This window comes from Hemiscyllium ocellatum, chromosome 31 (assembly GCF_020745735.1).
Source record: "Hemiscyllium ocellatum isolate sHemOce1 chromosome 31, sHemOce1.pat.X.cur, whole genome shotgun sequence".
Classification (NCBI taxonomy): domain Eukaryota; kingdom Metazoa; phylum Chordata; class Chondrichthyes; order Orectolobiformes; family Hemiscylliidae; genus Hemiscyllium; species Hemiscyllium ocellatum.
The window spans coordinates 6,887,202-6,908,938 of NC_083431.1; the positions used below are offsets into that span (position 1 = coordinate 6,887,202).

General features: G+C 39.0%; 1 protein-coding gene across 3 annotated transcripts in view; it reads right to left on the bottom strand.

Annotated features, from left to right (window-relative positions):
* Positions 1-367: 367 nt before the first annotated feature.
* brip1 (BRCA1 interacting helicase 1) overlaps positions 368-21,737 on the bottom strand; it is a 233,273-nt gene continuing 211,903 nt past the window's right edge. For all 3 annotated transcript variants that reach the window (XM_060847891.1, XM_060847890.1, XM_060847889.1), the window contains 4 exons: positions 19,796-19,908; positions 17,774-17,856; positions 4,334-4,645; positions 368-3,016 (listed from right to left, as the gene is read on the bottom strand). In XM_060847891.1, the coding sequence (XP_060703874.1) occupies positions 2,013-3,016; positions 4,334-4,645; positions 17,774-17,856; positions 19,796-19,908 (1,512 nt within the window). In that variant the 3' untranslated portion in view covers positions 368-2,012. The remainder of the gene's footprint in view (positions 3,017-4,333; positions 4,646-17,773; positions 17,857-19,795; positions 19,909-21,737) is intronic.

Consider the following 21,737-nt stretch of genomic DNA (forward strand, 5'->3'; position numbering starts at 1 on the left):
AATATCATTGCTTGAGAGGCAATGCAGCAAAAAAATCAGTAAAAGCAACTGCGAACTGTCAATTTGCCAAATGCTATTAAAATGAAGAGCTACCAGCTCAAAAGAGATTTTCTTCACATTACGCCAACTATATGATCACGACATCCAAGGATTACATTTTAACATATTTCATGAAATCCTAAGCCCAAAATATAATACAAGATCCATTTTGACAATGAATTCCAGCTATGAAATTTAGTCACAAGAATCCCTCCTGACAAAAAAATGTACCAGCTTTGTATTTATTATTGTAACCAAAACATTAAATCAATAAGCATTTTCAAAACACAAAATATACATTACATATGCAAATAAAAAAATAAATAAGTTTAACAAATTTTCTTTAATGGCCATCTGAAGTATTTTATTTTTACAAAGAGAGTTTAATTTACAGCTTCTGATACAAATGTGTCACAGTTACTCGACTGTGAAAAGCAGCTTCTCAGTTCTCCAAATCACACACCTTACATATGAAGTTAACAATCTCATAAAAGAGAAAATAAACATTCTATGGGAAAGTTCTACTCTCTTCTCATGTTGTTCTTAATTTGATTCATTACATGATACCGAAAGACCTAGATTTCAGGTTGTTCATGTTCATTATTAGGAATTAAAATCAGCCAAATGATTAACAGAAATTATTTTTAAAATCTACATAATGAAATAGAAACAGATAGTACTCTGGAAGGTTATGGGTAGGTTTGCAAAGTGGATGATATCATTTGGCAGTTTTTCACATACATATTCAGTTCCACTGACTGAAATCAGTCAGTGATCCAATATTATGTTGTTGCCTTTGCCCAAAACTAATTTCTACTTCCCTTACTTGCAAGATTAATATGATTCTAACAGGACCAGAGCACATCATACAGGGATCAATGCTGGGTTCACTATGATTTTTGCTTTCTAACTAACAATTATTTTAAAATGAAACCATTTATGAAATACCATACATAGAAGTAGGTTACTCTATGAAAATACTTAACCTTTAAATAATGCAGCTAGATAAACAATGGATGATTAATGTCAAAGACTGGTGTTTTTTGCGAAAGAAGATCCACAAAAATGTGCCATAACAAATGACAGTAATACAGAGTTCACTAAAAAATTGTTCAAAAATATAATTACAAATTAAGAGTCTAGCCACTATTTGCCAACGTTCATTGTCTACAGCTTTGACATCAGGATAGTTTAAGAATAAATGTTGTTATTGCATAACAACATTTCCACTTACTGTAGTGTAAAACACATAGCTTATTTGCTTTGAGTTTTAGATCTAATTATCAGTTGCCTATTTTAGTCAATGGATAGTTTAAGGTTAAATTTCCAGATCTCTAGCCCACAGATGAATGACTTACTAGCACAATTTCTCAGTAAACATACTTTACATGACTACATAATACTATATAGTGGCTTCAGATGTCTTCAGCACATTGGGATGTTATTTACTAAATTAAGTAACATCACATTGTAACAAAAGCATAATAGAATCCAATGTAATTCCACTATGATTAATATGTATTTAAAAGGCATTTAAATCTATTGTTCTTATATAGCATGGATTTACATCTACCTAATCCTTTTGCTTAGTATCTATGTAAGTGCCATGTAAAATCAGTACAGAAATCTCAGTTCATAGTTGGCATTGGTCCATGGCATAAAATCAATCCAAATTTAAGATAAATCGATCCTCATATACACAGTTAGATTCATGTAATGTGTCAAATTTAAAAAAAAGTACAGAAAATACATTTCAAAAATTTGGATTGTAGCATATTGCTAGGACTAAGTAGAGATGTTCTTCCCACTGTACTTCTATATCTGACCTCATGCTACACAAGATGTTCAATTCCCCAACATGAACACTCATTATCATAAACAAAATCAAAAACTACAAAGCTTGGCCTATTGCTAACTCATTCTTAAATCAGAAAGAGTCAATTTGACAAGATAATACAAATGTCAGTTAGACATTAGTTATTGTCTGCAGGGAAGTGGAGGTATTGCACACATATATTATCACTTATTAAGCTTGTACCTTTATTTCTAGATCTGGACAGTCTATGATTTCTGTTCTTTGTTACTTTGTCAGATTTTGCCAGCTCACCAAAGTGGTGAGGTCCTTGAATGGCGCCATCCTCCTCCTCATTTGTCAGTGTTGCTAACTTAGGAACAATTTTGTCTTTCACTACTACGTTGGAACACAAACTGTGTTCAAAGCCTGAATTCATTTTATTTTCTTTCGACTTTGTCAGCCTATCAAAGAAGAAGGGCCCTCCAATTTTATTCTGAAGCTCTTCCACGGATTTAGCATCTTTGTTCACAGGTACAGCAGGAAGATCACAGATATTGTCACCTTTAGCAACATCTGGTGAATTATCCCTCTCTGCTGTTTGGAAACATTCTTCCTCTGGATCCTCGTCAAAAAGCTCAGGGGTAAAACACCATGTCTCATCCTCATTAACGTCCTCTTCTTCTACTGGCTGTTGCATATTAGTATCTACCAAGGATGGTGTTCCCATTACCTTTACGTCATCCTTACTTAACAACCCCAAAACAGAGGAGGGTGATACAGCCATGGAGCTGTTATAAGAATTTCCTGCACTGTCATAAGTAGTTTGGTTTTCTCTATTATCCGGTAATTCACGTTCTATCATATTTAATAATAAATTCTCTCTGATGTTTACTGATGTACCACTGTCCTTTGGTAGCATGCGCTCAAACTGGAATGAAGTCATTTCTGTTTTTTGCTGTGTCTGTCTAATGTTCTTCTCATGATCATCTTGCACCACTTGCACCACCTGAACAGGTGCAATCTGTGACTGTGTCAATGTTGTTCGGATAGGTGTTGATGTTAGAGGTCTTTTTGTAAAATACTGTATGATAGATCCTGAGTTGTCTTTATTGTTACTGTTTTTAGAATTTTTGAAGAGTGGAATCTTGGTAATTATTGTTGTAGAATTTGTTTCTTCGTTATCTGTAAGACATGCCAATAATTAATAAGACTCACTAAATGTCAGTACAGCATACTTTTATCTCAACAACTTTTTTTCAGTATTTGAGCATAGATCAACAACTCAGGTCATGATTACTGTGAATATTCCTTCAAAATTCATTGAAGTCCTCTAATCATTAATGTGGTCCAGAAATCTCAATAAAAGCCATTATTAAATTAGTGATAAGATTGGTAGGCTCACTACAACCTTCTCAGGGGCAACTAGACATGGACAAAAAAGTGCTGGCCCAGGTTCAGCTGATGAAACCAAAGTAATGAACTGCACCAGGTGTAAATCTAAAAGTTGAAAAACTCATCTGGTCTGGCTAAATTTGTGGAGAGAAACAGAATTATTATTTCAAGCTGTGACTCTTCAACAGAACCAAGAAAAGTTAGAAATATAGGTGTTGTGCAAGTGAAAGAGTGGAAGGTGGAAAGATCAAAAGGGAAGGTATTTCTGAAAAAGGATATGTTGTCAAAAGTTTCCATACAGCACTCATCAGGACAGCAAATGTATGGAATGGAATATATAAGACAAAATGGCTCAACAAGGTGTGCCTTTTCAGAACAATACTCTATTTCTGGATGAAGCAAAAGGTCAGCTGAGTTTTTCATTTTCAGATGTTAATTAAATGCAAATTAATATGCAACTTCCTTAAATCTATGAGAAAATAATTTAGCACCCAAAGTGATGTGAAACAGATTTCTGCATTCTATAACTAATACCATCCCAGGGCCGACACACTGAATCAAGAAAATCAAAAAGTAGTCTTGTCATCTCATTCTCAAAACTAAATTATTTTCAAGGGATAAAATTAAACAAATGCAATGTTATTTAACAATCCTTCAGCTTTCTTATTCAAGTGGGTTAGAGAATGAAAATACAAAATTGATGATGGAGGCGATATTCTTTGAAATTAGGAACTGAAGCAATTTGCCATATCAGTGAATAAACCTAATTTTTTCATGTGACACCTAATTTGCAAAAGTTGCACACTATTTTAGTATAAAGTGAGGAGAAAAAACAGTTCACTGCTGTCCGTCTTCTAAAATACATAATATTTTCTCTTCCCTAATATTAGACATCTCTACCAGACCAAAACTGCTGGAATTTAGAAACAAATCAGAACTGATGGAAGGTCACAGTCCTGAAATATTAACTCTGTTTAGCTGTATAGATTCTGCTAGAGATGAGAATTTAAACATTTTGTACTTTAATAATAAGCTTTGTACATTTTTCTGATAGGTCACAACAAACAAAATAGTTGTTTGTAGGAATAACTGACATCCAATACTAACCAGGTATTTCTGTAGTGGTCATTTTACTAGTATCACAGTAGGGATGTACAAGAATAGCATTAGGATTAGTCTTCTGACTTCCTGTCGTAGCATCTGGCGCATTGCATGTTGGAGTATCATTTTCCAAGAATTCTGAGCTGATGATTTGTGAGTGATAATCTTTGTTATCAGTGTGTACATCAACTGTTTTGCAGACCTTGGGTAAATGATCAATATCCTTCTGGTGATTATTGGCAAACATACATAATGACTCCAATGCATTGCTGAAATTTGAATGGTGGCGTACTTGCTGACGGATCCACTTTGACAAACCTATAATTAAATATAAAGTTGTAATCAATGAAAATTAAAAAAGAATGAAAAAATGACATTTAAAACAGGGTAAAACATTTAAGAATGGTTTATACGTTTTATTAAGTCATCCTTAAATGTAAAGTCAACACAATCCTACCAGACCAAAGGGCTGCTCTCTCATTAGACAGAGATGACTGATGGTAGTTTAACCTGGGGGTAACCATTACTCAGTCGATGGGTGAGGTTGAGAAGGAGAGTCCTTCACAGCAATCTCAAGCCAATGTAGGAATTGAACCCATGCTGTTGGTATCAATCTGCATGGCAACCCAATCATGCAACCAACTGAGCTAACCAAAGCCCTTAATATAAATCAAGAAAGTAATGTTTGGACTGAAATTTCTGAAAACAATTCAATTTAAAACAGAACATTATTATTTAGGATTTTCTTTTCTATGTTAGCACATTACTGAAATATATTTCCAGAATCCTACAGAGTTGAATAAATTAGTACATACCCTATACATAGCATCACAGAATCCTTACAGCCAGCCTGAGGCCATCTGGCCCATTGAGTCTGAACTGACCTTCCAAACAGCATCCCACCCAAACCTTTTCTTATGCAAAAGAACAATACATGTACAAGTTCCTTTTGCCTACAGAAAATAAAGTCCTGTGAATCTATGTATGTACCTTCTAGCACATGCAAATGCATCACAACGCGAATTCAACTGACAATTCAATTGCTTTCCAGTGTAATTTTTAGCATGGTCTGAATTATTTAATGTGCAACTTTCTATAGCAGAATCACATTTAAGTATGGATGTACGTTTTGAAAGTTTACAAGTATGGTCTGGTTGAGCAGAAAACCAGGATGTTTCTCACTACAAATGGTTACCGGGATGTATTGTTTGATATGATCTGCCAGTCATCGAGACATATGGTCTACCTTCCTGGCATCACATTGGCACTGAAACTCATCACACCTCTGAGATAGTCAGAAGGTCTTTTTGGCTTAACGGCAGCATTCTGTTAGTGGAGAAAACCACTTGTTGGTTTACCACACAGGAGTGGTGTAAAACAGCAATCTTTACCCATTGCTCAAACCTTTGAAACAATCACACCTTCCAGGTAATTTGATGAAGAATGGGCAGCACTCAGGACCAAAACTGGAGAACAAATTCAAGAATTTTCACAATACGCAGCAAGCAATGATTTGATCAAGGAAGCCAATATCATGCAGAGGTAAAAATCATACAACACCAGGTTATAATCCAACAGGTTTACTTGGAAGCACACTAGCTTTCGGAGTATCAATCCTTCATCAGGTGATAGTGGAGGGCTCAATCCTAACACACAGAATTTATAGCAATATCACCTGATGAAGGAGCAATGCTCCGAAAGCTAGTGTGCTTCTAATTAAACCTGTTGGACTATAGCCTGGTGTTGTGTGATTTTTAACTTTGTACACCCCAGTCCAACACCAGCAGTCCCAAATCACAATATCATACAGGATTGTTTTGAAATGCCTCATCACAGCATCGAGTTTACATGATGAGCAGATTGCTATGGCCTTACTCACGAGGCTGCCAATAAGATTGATCTTAGTGTGCGGGATTGTTGGAATTCCAATATGCACTTTCACCAGTGAATGTAGACTTTCACTAGACAGTGGTTGAAATCCACTGTCAAACTTCACAATTAACACATTGAGGAAAAGGAGCTAGTTTAATTGCTCCATTTCCATGTTAAATTTGAGCACAGGATGGAATTTCATTAAATAAAAACTAAAAGAACTGCAGATGCTGTATATCAGAAACAAAAATGGAAGTTGCCGGAAAAGCTTAGCATGTCTGGCAGCATCTGTGAAGAGAAATCAGAGTTAACGTTTCGGTAATGGTGACCCTTCCTCAGAATTGATGGTAGCGAGGAAAATGCCAGTTTATATGCAGAAGATAGATTGGAGGAAGGGAGTAAGGAGGAAACGATAGGTGGGGATGAAGCCCAAAAAGAGAGAATACGGTTGGACAGACAAAGGAATGGATAATGATCTAGCTTGGCAAGTGAGTAGTTGTTAATGGTGACTTTTCGTTTAACTCCTCTCACTTTCTTCAGGTCAGAGGGCTGGCCATGGGTACTCGCGTGATCCCTAGTTATGCCTGTCTCTTCACTGGGTATGTGGAACAATTTTTGTTCCAGTCCTATTCTGGCCCCCATCCACAACTCTTTCTCTGATACATTGATGATATAATTGGTGCTGCTTCCCTCTCTCGTCCGGAATTGGAAAAGCTCATCGATTTCATTTCCAATTTCTACCCTATCCTCACTTTCACTTGGTCTATCTCTGACTCATTCCTTGCCTTCCTCTGTATCTGTTTCCACTTCTGGGAAAGACTGGCCTTTAATATCCACTATAAACACATTGACGTCCACAGCTATTTGGATTATACATCCTTGCACCCTACTTCCTGTAAAGACTCCATTTCATTCTTCCAGTTCTTCTGTCTCAATGCACATGTTCCAATGAGGCCAACTTTGACAAGGGAGCCTCCAAAATATCTACCTTCTTCAATTGAGGACTCCCTACCACTGTTGTTGAGGGGGCCTCAACTGGGTCTGACCCATCTCCAGCACTTCCACCCATACCCCCTCCCTTCCCTCCCACAACAGTGATAGGATTCTCCTTGTCCTTACCTACCATTCCACCAGCATCCACATCCAGAAAATCATCAGCCGCTACTTCTGCCATCTCCAGCGAGACATTCCCCTCGTTTCCCTTGTCCTCCTTCTGCAGGGACCATTCCATCTGGGATACCTTGGTCCACTCTTCCTTGACTTCCAACAGCCTTCCCCCCCTCCATCCCCCAACACCTCCCTGAAACTGTGGAAGGTGTAACATTTGCCCATTTACATTATTGTGGCAGAAGTGAAGGCAGAGCGCAAAGCCGGTCAGGAAGGTAAGTGATTGTTATTTGATTGGGTGTGTTCTAGACTCCAGGTCCTACAAAGTAGGGCCTCCCTCCCTCTCTCCTCCTCTAACTTAAATTAAAAGTCCACAGACTTGCCCCAAAAAGAGGGTCCAAGGAAGTTCCTGTGGATTGAAGAGTGAGGCTTTAGCTCAGGGGTCTTTGACAAGGAGGTTGAGTAAAGTGATTACGCCACAGTTGAAGAGGGTGAAGACATGACTGCCAAGCTGGTTCAGTGTGCTACTTGCCTGATGTGGGAGGTCAACGACTCTGATGTGTCTGGCTTGTATAAGTGTAGAAAGTGTGTGCACGTTCAGCTACTGACAGAGAATATTGCAGCACTGATGAAAGAACTCGAGGACCTCAGGCTCCTCCGAGAGAACGAGATCTTTCTGGACAAGACCTTCAGTGAGGTTATTACACCAATCATACTAGAAGAGAGCAGAAGAGAGCAGACGATGAGGAAGGCAGAGAGGAGACAGGTGCAATAGACCTCGGAGGAAGTACCTGTCAGGAACAAGATGAATCTTTTGGAAACAGTAGAGACAGCTGACACTGCCAGTCCGCGAGGCGGCCAGGTCTGTCAATCAAAAGTTGGCATGGAGGCAGAGCGGAAGAGTCGGACATCACACAGAGCCGTGGGAATAGGGGACTCCATAGTGTGAGGAACTGACCGGGATTTTTGTGGCAGCAGACGGGACTTAAGGATGGTGTGCTGCCTTCCTGGTGCCAGGGTTAAAGACATCATAGAGTGCAGGAAATCCTCAAGGACGAAGGTGAAGAGCCAGAGATGGTGGTACATGTCGGCACAAATGATGTCGGAAAGAAGAGGAGGAACATACTACAGCGGGACTTCGGAGAACTAGGAAGAAGGCTGAAAAGCAGGACGCCCAAGGTGGTTATCTCTGGTTTGCTTCCAGTTCCTCGGGCTGTGAGGCCAGAAACAGGGAGATAATGGCCTTGAACGTGTGGCAGGGGAACTGGTGCAGGAAGCAAGGATTTAAATTCTTGGATCACTGGGGTATGTTTTGTGGTAAGCATAAATTCTACAAGAGAGACGGTTTGCACCTTAATAGGTTAGGGATTAGCATTCTGGCAGGCAAGTTTGCTATTGCCACACAGCTACGTTTAAACTAAGTAGCGGGGGGGAGGGGACAAATTGGATGTTTAAGAAGGAAATTGAAGGGAAAGTTGGAACAAGGGAGGTCAAGAAAGACAACTGTATCAATGAAGCAGAAAATTCAAAAAGGGATCATGCTGTAAGGTTGAGTGAAATAGGAGTTGATGGGAAGGGTAAGGGCAGTAACAAATTAAAAATACTTGACATGAATGCACGAAGCATTAGAAATAAGATGGATGAGGTTGAGGCTCTTTTGGAAATTGGCAGATACGATATTGTGGGGATAACTGAGATGTGGCTTCAAGAGGACAGGGCCTGGGAAATGAATATTCAAGGGTACACATGCTATCGTAAGGATAGACTGACGGGCAGAGGGGGTGGGGCAGCCATGTTGGTAAGGGATGATATTCAGTCCCTTGCGCGGGGGGACCTAGAGTCAGGGGAAATAGAGTCAGTGTGGATAGAGCTGAAAAATACTAAGGGCAAAAGGACCCTCTTGGAAGTTATCTACAGGCCCTCAAACAGTAGTCTGGATGTCGGATGTAAGTTAAATCAGGAGCTGAAATTGGCCTGTCGCAAAGATGTTACTGCAGTTGTTTTGGAGGATTTCGACATGTAGGTAGACTGGGAGAATCAGGATGGTGTTGGACCTTAAGAAAGAGACTTTGTGGAGTGCCTCAGAGATGGATTCTTAGAACAGCCGGTGCTGGAGCCGACCAGGGAGACGGCAATTCTGGATCTAGTGTTGCGCAATGAACCAGAATTGGTCAGGGACCTCGAAGTGAAGGAGCCATTGGGAAGTAGTGACCATAATACAATAAGCTTCAATTTGCAATTTGAGGGGGAGAGGGTACAATCGGAAGTGACAATATTTCTGTTGAGTAAAGGGAACTATGGAGCTATGAGGGAGGAGCTGGCCAGAGTTCAATGGTGCAATCCCTTAGCAGGGATGATGGTGGAGGAACAATGGCGGATATTTCTGTGTATAATGCAGAAGTTGCAGGATCAGTTCATTCCAAAAAGGAAGAAAGATCCGAGGAGGAGGCATGGGCGGCCGTGGATGACAAGGGAAGTTAAGCAACATATAAAGTTAAAAGAGAAAAAGTATAACAGAGCAAAGATAAGTGGGAAAATGGAGGGCTGGGAAGCTTTTAAAGAACAACAGAGGATTACTAAGAAGGAAATACTCAGAGAAAAAAATGAGGTACGAAGGTAAACTGGCCAATAATATAAAGGAGGATAGTAAAAGTTTTTTTAGGCATGTGAAAGGCAAAAATTGGGCCCTTGAAGACAGAAACAGGGGAATATATTACGGGGAACAAAGAAATGGCAGAAAAATTGAATTGGTACTTCAGATCTGTGTTCACTGGGGAAGACACAAGCAATCTCCCTGAGGTAACAGTGGCTGAAGGACTTGAACTTAAGGGAATTTATATTGCCAGGAATTGGTGTTGGAGAGACTGTTAGGTCTGAAGGTTGCTAAGTCCCCGGGGCCTGATGGTCTACATCCCAGGGTACTGAAGGAGGTGGCTCGAGAAATCGTGGATGCGTTCGTGATTATTTTCCAGAGTTCGATAGATTCGGGATCAGTTCCTGCAGATTGGAGGGTGGCTAATGTTGTACCACTTTTTAAGAAAGGTGGGAGAGAGAAAGCAGGAAATTACAGACCAGTTAGTCTGACCTCAGGGGTGGGAAAGATGCTGGAGTCTATTATAAGGGATGAAATTATGACACATCTGGATAGTAGTAACGGGATTGGTCAGAGTCAGCATGGATTTATGAGGGGGAAATCATGCTTGACTAATCTTCTGGAATTTTTTGAGGATGTAACTCTGAAGATGGACGAGGGAGATCCAGTAGATGTAGTGTACCTGGACTTTCACTAAAACTTTTGATAAAGTCCCACATAGGAGGTTAGTGAGCAAAATTAGGGCGCATGGTATTAGAGGCAAAGTACTAACTTGGATTGAAAGTTGGTTGGCTGATAGGAAACAAAGAGTAGTGATAAATGGCTCCATTTCGGAAAAGCAGGCAGTGACCAGTGGGGTACCGCAGGGATCAGTACTGGGACCGCAGCTTTTTACAATATATGTTAATGATATAGAAGATGGTATTAGTAATAACATTCGCAAATTTGCTGATGATACTAACCTGGATGGCAGGGTGAAATGTGAGGAGGATGTTAGGAGATTACAGGGTGACCTGGACAAGTTAGGTGAGTGGTCAGATGCACGCAGATGCAGTTTAATGTGGATAAATGTGGATAATTATCCACTTTGGTGGCAAGAACAGGAAGGCAGATTACTACCTAAATGGAATCAATTTAGGTAAAGGGGAAGTACAAAGAGATCTGGGTGTTCTTGTACACCAGTCAATGAAGGTAAGCATGCAGGTACAGCAGTAGTGAAGAAGGCTAACAGCATGCTGGCCTTCATAACAAGAGGGATTGAGTATAGAAGCAAAGAGGTTCTTCTGCAGCTGTACAGGGCCCTGGTGAGACCACACCTGGAGTATTGTGTGCAGTTCTGGTCTCCAAATTTAAGGAAAGACATTCTGGCTATTGAAGGAGTGCAGCATAGGTTCACGAGGTCAATTCCTGGAATGGCAGGATTACCTTACACTGAAAAACTGGGCTTGTATACCCTTGAGTTTAGAAGAATGAGAGGGGATCTGATTGAGACATATAAGATTATTAAAGGATTGGGCACTCTGGAGGCAGGAAACATGTTTCCGCTGATGGGTGAATGCCAAACCAGAGGACACAGCTTAAAAATACGGGGTAGACCATTTAGGACAGAGATGAGGAGAAACTTCTTCACCCAGAGATGGTGGCTGTGTGGAATGCTCTGCTCCAGAGAGCAGTGGAGGCCCAGTCTCTGGATTCATTTAAGAAAGAGTTGGATAGAGCTTTCAAGGATTGTGGAATCAAGGGTTATGGAGATAAGATAGGAACAGGATACTGATTAAGGATGATCAGCCATGATCCTATTGAATGGTGGTGCAGGCTCGAAGGGCAGAATGGCCTAATCCTGCACCTATTGTCTATTGTCTATTTACTTCCACCCTCCTCATTATCCAAGGGTCCAAACATATCTTCCAGGTGCACTTTAGCTGCACTTCACACAAACAAGTCTACTGCATTCACTGCTCACAATGTGGCCTCTTCTACACTGGGGAAATGAAGCATAGACTGGGTGACTCTATGTTCTGCCTGCAAAAAAGAGCCTGAGTTTCTAGATTTCTGCCACTTTAACACACCACCCTATTACCTGGCCAACATCTCTATCTCAGGTTTGCTGAGCAGCAAAGCTCAGTGTAAGATGGAAGAACAACACCACATTTTCCGCAAAGGGATCCTGCAGCCCTCCAGATTCAATACAGAGTTCAATAACTTTCAGGCCTGAACTCTCCCATGCCCTAGCCCCCAACGCCACACAGCAGGCCTTGTTATCACAGTCTACCATGACACACAACTTTTTTGATAGCCAGTAACAGTCTCCATTAACAGCTATTCACTTTCTTAGCCAGACCATTATCCACTCCTTTGTCTGTCCAACGGTTTTCTTTCTCTTTGGACTTTATCCCCACCTATTGTTTACTTCTTACCCCCTCCCCCACCCTATTTCTGCATATAAACCAACTTTAACATATTGTTGGCCACCAACAAAAGTACACTTTTAATGGAATGCCCGCTAATCTTCTCTATCCTTTGTGTATTTCTGATATGTACAGAGCACGCTCGTGATATTTTAAGGGATTAAGGATGGAATTCCAGAGTTTATGGTAATAGGCAGCAGGAGGTGTAGTCCCCCATGATGGCAAGAAAAAACAGGGAATGCACAAGAGATTATTGCAAGGATGAGCTCAGATATCTTGGAAAATTATAAGATTGGAGGAGATTACAGAGATAAGGAGGGGAAAAGGCAGTGTAGGAATTTGAAAACAAAGACGAGAACTTTAAAATCAAGACTTTGGTTAAGTGGGAGCAAATACGGTTCAGCAAATACAAAGGCATTAGACGAGCAACACTGAGCAAGTTAAAGGCAGCAAAAGTTTGGATGTTGTCAAGTTTACGAAGACGAGACTGTGGCAGGCCAGTGAGAAATGGTCAAGTAGTAATGAAAGTATTACTGATGCATTCACCAGCAGATGAGCTAAGACAACAGCAAGTCCAGCAACGTTTACTGAGGTAGAAATGAAAAAAGATGAAAATGATCAACACTGCCACAGCAGTAATAGAAATTAACATGAATGAATTTCCAGGCATACTGCACAGTTACAGTAGGTATTAACAGACATACTACACTTGATAAGGAAGAAGAGAGATCAGCAGAGAAACACAGTGAAATGAGAGTAAAACAGGTTAGTCTGAAAGTATAGAGTAAGGGAAGAAAGAGTGGTCAGCCTGAAAATTCAGTACACAGGACATACACAACCACGACAGTTATTAGATTTAACAGCATCCATTTTCTGGAAATAATAAAGGGGCACTGCAAAACAAGGCTCAAGTTCCTCTAGAAATCTGTGACTTACATTTGCACCTTAAGGTGTGCAATGACTTAACTACCTGCAATGCACAGGCAGCAAACATCTATAATTCCTTCTATTTCAGCATCACAGCCATCCCCAATAGATGTTTTAACAGTCAGGCACTTTGTGCTGGATTGCTCTATTAAGGAGTCAAAAAGTGTGGCACTAGAAAAGCACAGCAGGTCAGGCAGCACCCAAGGAGCAGCATAAGCCCTTCGACTCTGACTCTCCAGCATTTGCAATCCTCACTTTCTCCCAGTGCTCTATAAAGGAGGCTTACAATGCACTACACTACAATTCTGACAGCAAGAGCTGTGGTACATTAGCCACTCTCAATACGGAAGCAGACAGGAGGGTTCATTGTCCAGGTTATTCACTAAACTCTTTAATGAAGCACTAATGCTTCTTCTGCACAGATTTACAACCTGGAAGTATTATTTGTCCCATCAGTTTGTGTCCTTTCTCCCCCATCAAACACACACACAGTGCTATTTATTTATTTGAGCACAACTGAAAAAAGTATTTCAACATAAGTTTTTTTCAGCAATATCCAAGTTCTGTACGACCAAACAATGCATCCTTGTTCATTTTAATTAACTGACTTCTGAACATTTAATTCACCCCATTCATTTCTCAAAATTCTTTTCCCTTCTTATTCTGAAGACATTGTGCATTTCGTATACAATGCGATAGCAATAGCTCTCCCTCCAACCTGGTATCATGTAATTTTTGACCTTGTCCTTGCAATGTCACAGTTGTTTTATGCCAAACACAGTTTCCCAGGAGTTGATGAATGGTGATACAGTCAAAGAATAACATTTGTTTAATTCCCAAATCTGGGTATGAAATGAACCCTTAAAATCATGCAACCGGGTGTTGTGGGTTTAAACACTGTCCTTTTACCTTTCAAATGCAGGTTGGGACTTCAGCCTTACTAATGGAATGAAAATCTCTCTGGAAAGGTTCTAACTGAATTGAGCTGAGGCAATGTCAATCCAGTTCTTATGCTCAAATCCATAGCATAAAAAGGCCTATTATTCAGTGCTAATTGGTAGTTGACTCAAAGTCCTCAAAAAATCTGGCGTAGGAAATGAAAACAACACACTTATGTATTATGGGGTGCTTTTTGAAACTGAAGCCAAGACATATTGTTGGAACAGCGAAGAGAGATTTACTTCTACATTTTCTCACATGAAGAGGGTAGAAGGCAAGTAGGAGGTCACTGACTGACTCACAAGCACATTGGAAGTAGTTTAGGAAATATGCTAATACTTAAAAAGGGCATAAGTAAGTTGAGAAAATAAATTCAGATACAAGAATGGTAGGCTAAAAAACCTTTTGCAAAATTGTTCAATCTTCCATCTCCCCCTTCAGAATTGAAAGATTTCCCATTGACCATATTTCAAATGTATGGCATTCTAAAAGTCATAACACTTCACTTGAATGTACCCTCTAAAAATTTACAGGTGCTCATGTGCTCTATAAAATTTTACAAGTTAAACACTCATGGGTACACTAGGAACTAACTATTTTCCTTAACTCTTAAAGCATCAGATCATTGCATTTGCTCTGTTAATCACATAGCATTATTCAGCACAGAAAAAGGTTAATTTGGCTAAATTGAAGTATAACATAAGCTGCATAACTCTGTTTTTAGCTAAATTCTGCTGTATTGGCAAGTAACAGCAGCATTACTTAAGACTCTGATGCAAATAAAATTTTTATAGTCCAGTCATATCTCAAGCAGCTGTTTTACATTATCTTAGAAATCTGAAAGCCAAAACAGAGTTATAGCACCATCCAGTGACAGAAGGGCAGTAATTTCATATTCATAATTTTGATGCAACTTTTGAGTGCAAACTATCCATTTGATTCAGGATTTTCAATGTTGAGAAATAAGATAAAGTTTTATTTTATCAATTTAAACAAATATTTTTTATTTTTTCTCAAGATTCTACTATCTCAAACAATTTTTCTAACCAATCCAGCAGCAATCACCTTCCTTCACAATGCCTATAAATTTCTGTAAGTGACTGCTCTGGAGGAACAATTGAGCAAGGTAAGCTTATTCAGATATTCAATTTCATGCAAGATTAGCAACTCATTATGTAGAGTGTGTTTTTAATTTGAGAAACTGCCAACTTGTAAAAAATGGCTATTATGGAGGAGTATCTATATATAAAACAATATCTATTTTAATTTATACTCACGAAACATAGAGGCCCAGTGACTTGTGTTAGGACAGTACAACAGAATTCAGCTTTGCATCTTGAAAAACCATACTCATAATACCAAATCTCAAACTCATCTGATGATGCAGCAAAACAGTACAAAATCTTTCTAAGTCATGAATAACCAACCTGGAAGCAGCTAGAATGATTTGGTCAAAGCACTCCAATCTCAATTACCTCCTTATCATCTTGACAGTAAGACTCAAAACGTAATGAATATAAATTTGTGGTTCTGAATACTGCATAATCCAACAAATTGATGCTTAAATGTTTTGCACCATCTATGTTTATTGCTATTATAAAATTGGGTGGTATCTAAATGTTTTAGTGAATTGGAAGGGGACTAATATACTGGCAGGGAAATTTGCTAGAACTGCTTGGGAGGATTTAAACTAGTAGGCTCAAAGGTAGAAGACAGAGAGTGGTGGTGGAGGGTTGTTTTTTAGACTGGAGACCTGTGACCCGTGGAGTACCACAAGGATCGGTGCTGGGTCCACTACTTTTTGTCATTAACATAAATGATTTGGATGTGAGCATAAGAGGTACAGTTAGTAAGTTTGCAGATGACACCAAAATTGGAGGTGTAGTGGACAGCGAAGAGGGTTACCTCAGATTACAACAGGATCTGGACCAGATGGGCCAATGGGCTGAGAAGTGGCAGATGGAGTTTAATTCAGATAAATGCGAGGTGCTGCATTTTGGAAAGCAAATCTTAGCAGGCCTTATACATTTAATGGTAAGGTCTTAGGGAGTGTTGCTGAACAAAGAGACCTTGGAGTGCAGGTTCATAGCTCCTTGAAAGTGGAGTCGCAGGTAGATAGGATAGTGAAGGCGGCATTTGATATGCTTTCCTTTACTGGTCAGAGTATTGAGTACAGGAATTGGGAGGTCATGTTGCGGCTGTACAGGACATTGGTTAGGCCACTGTTGGAATATTGTGTGCAATTCTGGTCTCCTTTCTATTGGAATGATGTTGTGAAACTTGAAAGGGTTCAGAAAAGATTTACAAGGATGTTGCCAGGGTTGGAGGATCTGAGCTACAGGGAGAGGCTGAACACGCTGGGGCTGTTTTCCCTGGAGCGTCGGACGCTGAGGGGTGACCTTATAGAAGTTTACAAAATTGTGAGGGGCATGGATAGGATAAATAGGCAAAGTCTTTTCCCTGGGGTCGGGGAGTCCAGAACTAGAGGGCATAGGTTTAGGGTGAGAGGGGAAAGATATAAAAGAGACCTAAGGGGCAACTTTTTCACGCAGAGGGTGGTACGTGTATGGAATGAGCTGCCAGAGGATGTGGTGGAGGCTGGTACAATTGCAATATTTAAGAGACATTTGGGATGGGTATATGAATAGGAAGGGTTTGGAGGGATATGGGCCAGGTGCAGGCAGGTGGGACTAGATTGGGTTGGGATATCTGGTCGGCATGGACTTGTTGGACCGAAGGGTCTGTTTCCATGCTGTACATCTCTATGACTCTATGATGAAATGCACTAGATTTTAGAGTGCTGAGATACAAATTAGAGATTAGGTACTCTGAACATCAACTTCAGACTTCAAATCAGCTATCACAGAGCAATCATGAAGTACACAACTGCTGAGTTCCTGTAAGGAGAAACGGAAAATATAGAGGGACCTCATTTACCTTCTAGCTGTCAGTTTCATAATAAAGAGGAGCCGCCAGACTTGGTCAATTCGGTCATTTAAGTTTGACTTCACTATTCAAAAAGGTCACAGCTGTATGTGCTACTTTGGTACAACTTTTCTGCCTATTTTTACATCCTTTGGTTCCCTTCGATTCAAAAATTTCGAATTTAAATATAATTGATGTCTGAGCATCCATAGTTTTATGAAGTAGAAAATTGCAAAGATTCACAATCACTTGAATAATGACATTTCTCTCCTTACGTTTATCCTAAATGAGAATTACTGACCAGCCAGCTACGCCCAAGTCCCAAGAGTGAATAAAGAAAACCTTCATCTTGTTTCAATATGGCACTGGCAGAAGCCATTGAGCAAAGTGCTATCTGCCAAGGATGAAACATGACATGGAAATATCACTTAAAAAAAGCTCACAGTACGATAGGGATATGACATTGTAAGAAATAATTTATTATATTTTCAAGCATCTTCCTTAACCTCTACCAATTGCATATTATCAAAATGATAATTTTGATCATGTATTATATATTATGTAGAACAATAACGATTTCCTCAGCTTGAATAGCCTTTAAAGAAAGGCAGAGCTCACCAAATTCTAATTAGTTTGATAACAAAAGCATTAAAGGACTTGACAATAGTACCTTACCAGTTATATATTTTTTGGTGTTACTTCCAAATCTGTCATCAACTAGGATCAGTGCTCCCCAGTCATTCCTATGTCGAATACACCTAAGTGAGTGAACATAATTATAATATGCTGCTTCTTCTGATAATACTTCATTATAAATAATACGTGCAGTTTTTAAAATAGCCACAAATATTCATCTATTTCTGTTCCTGAGGATCATAAGCTTTATGTTTCCTAATGATGACGGCCTTGAGGAAGAGAATCCTAAAAGTGTTTGCACAGAATCTTTCCTTGCATTCATTCAGTGAGATGTTGCAGATATTATTCTCCAAAAGGGGTGATTGCACATAAAAATCAAGAACAGATTACGCTGGAAAACAATAGTACCTTACCAGCTAAATATATTTTGGTCACCTGATCAACCAGAGGGTTTTTTCTAGGGCTCCTGAACTTGCATCATGGGTTTTCTCTTTTGTTTCAACTAGGTTGTATGGAAAGGTCTAGTTACAAATGGGATGGAATCATCCATAAGACTTCCAACCCCAAAGGCCTTTTCAGCACAAATATTAAAGTGGAGCTGAATTTTTGTCATCTTGAATAAAATAACTAGAGATGTTGCAATATACCAGAATCTAACGAATATCATGGTTTTGGAAGAGCATGATGCGCATTATCAAAGTGCCTTGGCTATATTGTTGCTCTGATGCAATTCACAGACACACCCCAATTAATGTCACATATTTGTGGTGAAATGAAACAAGCTGAATTTCTTCAATCCTTGAAATTGTATCCTTGCAACTGTTTAAATGAAAACAAGGTGAAGGCTTCAGCAAAATGTGTCCTTTCTTTCAGCAATACTCAAATTTTGTACTAACAACAATTATTCATAGATGTGTTCTCTCCTGCTAGTTAAGCGCTGCTAGTTTTCCACTGAAGAGAGGCAAGTTCTACCTTACAAAACACACTTCAGATTACACAACAATTCCTCTAAAGGTAGGAAGAAGGTATATATAATGGATCAAAAAATAGAAAAGGCAATTTGGAAAGAGTGAGCAAAACATTTCCAAATGCATACAATTATTTCAAATAGAATGAACACACTTTGGAAGCTATCAAACTTTCAAGAAACTTGAATTCATTACTTATTTGCATCTTCATTTAGGAATACTAGCACTAACAGATTTCAAACAAATCTGTTGGACTATAACCTGGTATCATGTAATTTTTGATCTTGTCCAACCCACTTCAACACCAGCACCTCCACATCATACGATTACTTTGGCCTTTGATTCACTGGAGGAATTGGTACTTATTTAACCCACAATTTCAAAAGAATTCCAGTTGGTTGCCTCATGGACACCATTACCTCTTGATTCACTTTGAATTCGCTGCAGCACTACTGAAAATTATTTTAATCAGAAACCCTCATAACTGGTTGAAAGTTAATGGGCAAATGTTCTGCTGCACTCTCAATTACAATCTTAGATGTAGTGGAGAGAGCCTGAAACAAATCACCTATATGCTCCTCAGAAACAAGGGATTTGTTTGGAGAAGAATGTAGCCAGGTGAAAAATTACTTTTTGGGAATTTATCCTGGAAAATTCAGTTATGCAGTCTTGTACAGTGTAAACAAGCTTGCAATAGTTACCTAGGTACCAGCATAAATTTCAAATCACAGATTATAGACATAGGCTGGCTAGCACTTCGTTCAAAGTTTTGCCATAATTTCTTGATCTTCAACACCATAATCAATCAAACTTTTTCCATATAAACACTTATGAACTTCGATTCTATTTCATTCCTAATATCAAGATAATTACATTGGTACAAATTTATTATTTATACTGTACATCTGTTGCAAAATAATTAACTGGCCTATTACAAAGTTGTTCTACCAAGTACAATTTTTTGCCTCTTAGGAGTTTTGTTAGTTCCTCTCCTACTAACAGGACTTATTTAATAGACTAGACCCTGCAAAACCTCATTGGCCACCACAAAACGCTGGCTGATTGGGGATTTCTTTGACCTATGAACTTTTACCTGCCCAGGGCTTGATTCAGCGCTCGAAATGCTTGAATTTCATACCACTGACTACCAGGAAGCAAACCACGTGTTCGTGAATGCTGGTCATTATATTTCCGTTTCAGTTCAACCTGGAGAGGAACAACAAGTAAAAATAAATAGTTGCTCATTAAAATTGTCAACGCTTGCATAGCAAGGCTGAACTTTCATATAAGACTAAACAAAGAAAAAAATCATGCAGCCAGTCGACAGACTTGGGTTCTCTTGACAGATGATGCATAACCTGCTGAATATCTCAAAAGTTTTTTTGTTGCATGCCAGATTTTCATCTTCAATTGAATTGGAAACAGTCTTCATAGTGAAGATTGAAACTCAACTCAGGATGGATAGGGCAAGAAAAGGCAGAAAAGGTAGAAACGGTCTCACATGGCTTCAAAAACGCTTTTCAAACTTGTAAACTCTACTACCTATGAGAACAAGGGCAGCAGATCAGAGAAACACCACCACCTGCATGCTTTCCTCCAAGATGCAGCATTCTTCCTGACTTGGCACAACATAATGTTCCTTCATTGTCACTGGAACTCACTTCCTAACAGCACTGTGGGTGTACCTACAATACATGGACTGCAAAGAAGACAATTCACCACCACCTTAAGAAAGACAATTAACGATGGACAACAAATGCTGCCCATGCCAACATTCTACAAAAGAATAAAAAAAAGCAGGTTGCCACACAATAAATAAGTGTACTTCAAAAAGTGCATCACAATGTTAATTCAATGGCTGCATTTGTGGTGAGAAAAGAATGTTAACAGTTTGAGTCCAGTGACCCTCCTTCAAAAGACGGGAGCTAGGAAAAGGTTGTATTTATGGCGAAGACAGGGAATGGTGGTGTTGGAGGAGGGTGGAATAAGTGAGTGAATGGAGGAGACAGAGACAGAGAGAGGGAGGGAGAGAGAGAGAGAGAGAGAGATGGAGAAAGAGAGAGAGAAAGGGATATATTACGATGACTTGTCTTTTACTCACTTGAAAAGTACTTTCTAGATTTCTTGAAAAAGTAATGATATTCCCTTTGATTAAGTACACAAATTCGAATGCATAAAAGAGTTGAAAAGTACACTTAAAGGCCTGTGGATCATTCCTTTGGCCCCATTGATCAGTCTTCAGCATTTAACTACTGTGATTGTTTCACAGATATTTCATGTTCATTCAACAGAATCACATTGAGATTTGTAATTCTTTTACAAATTAGAAGTGCAAGTACATGATGCCAAAGTTAATTGTTCAAGTGAGAATTATGAATGAATTTTATACACGTACTTTTAAAGAAAGGCAACTGAATTTCCTCGTGGGGAATGGAAGGTAAAATAGATGTGGTAAAGTTAAGATCTAAAACAAAATCAGAAGAAATCTCCTATGTATTGACAGTATTTAAACAGACAAAACATTTAAATGTAATGAAAAAAATGATCTGGCTCAAATGGTAAGATTCAACACATTTCTCCGTCTAATGTACTTGTGAAAGACAAGTGCTAATTTTGAAAAGAAGTGATTCAAAATACAACAGTGCTCCAAGAAACAAAGCTTTAAACCTATAACTGATTTTTAAGATTGCTTCAAAGGCCACTTTCAAGATGACATGCTGAAAATACTGAAATAGAGGGCTGATTAAAGTATAACTTGTTACCAAAATACAGCAGATAGCTAATGTTCCTCAGTCCAGCATTAAAAAATGGTATAGAAATTATGATTTATATACTGAGCTACAGAAGTTGATTTGCCTTCTCAAATTGCAGGCTTTTATCACTGTGATTTTACATATTTGATGCTAACCCTCCTCTTCTCTAGATGGGAAAACTAAATGATCGACACTAATTCATTTTGAATACCATAAAACATTATAAGTGTGTAATTTTGCAATCAATTGAAACTGATGGTGCTCACTACGAATCTCAAAGAA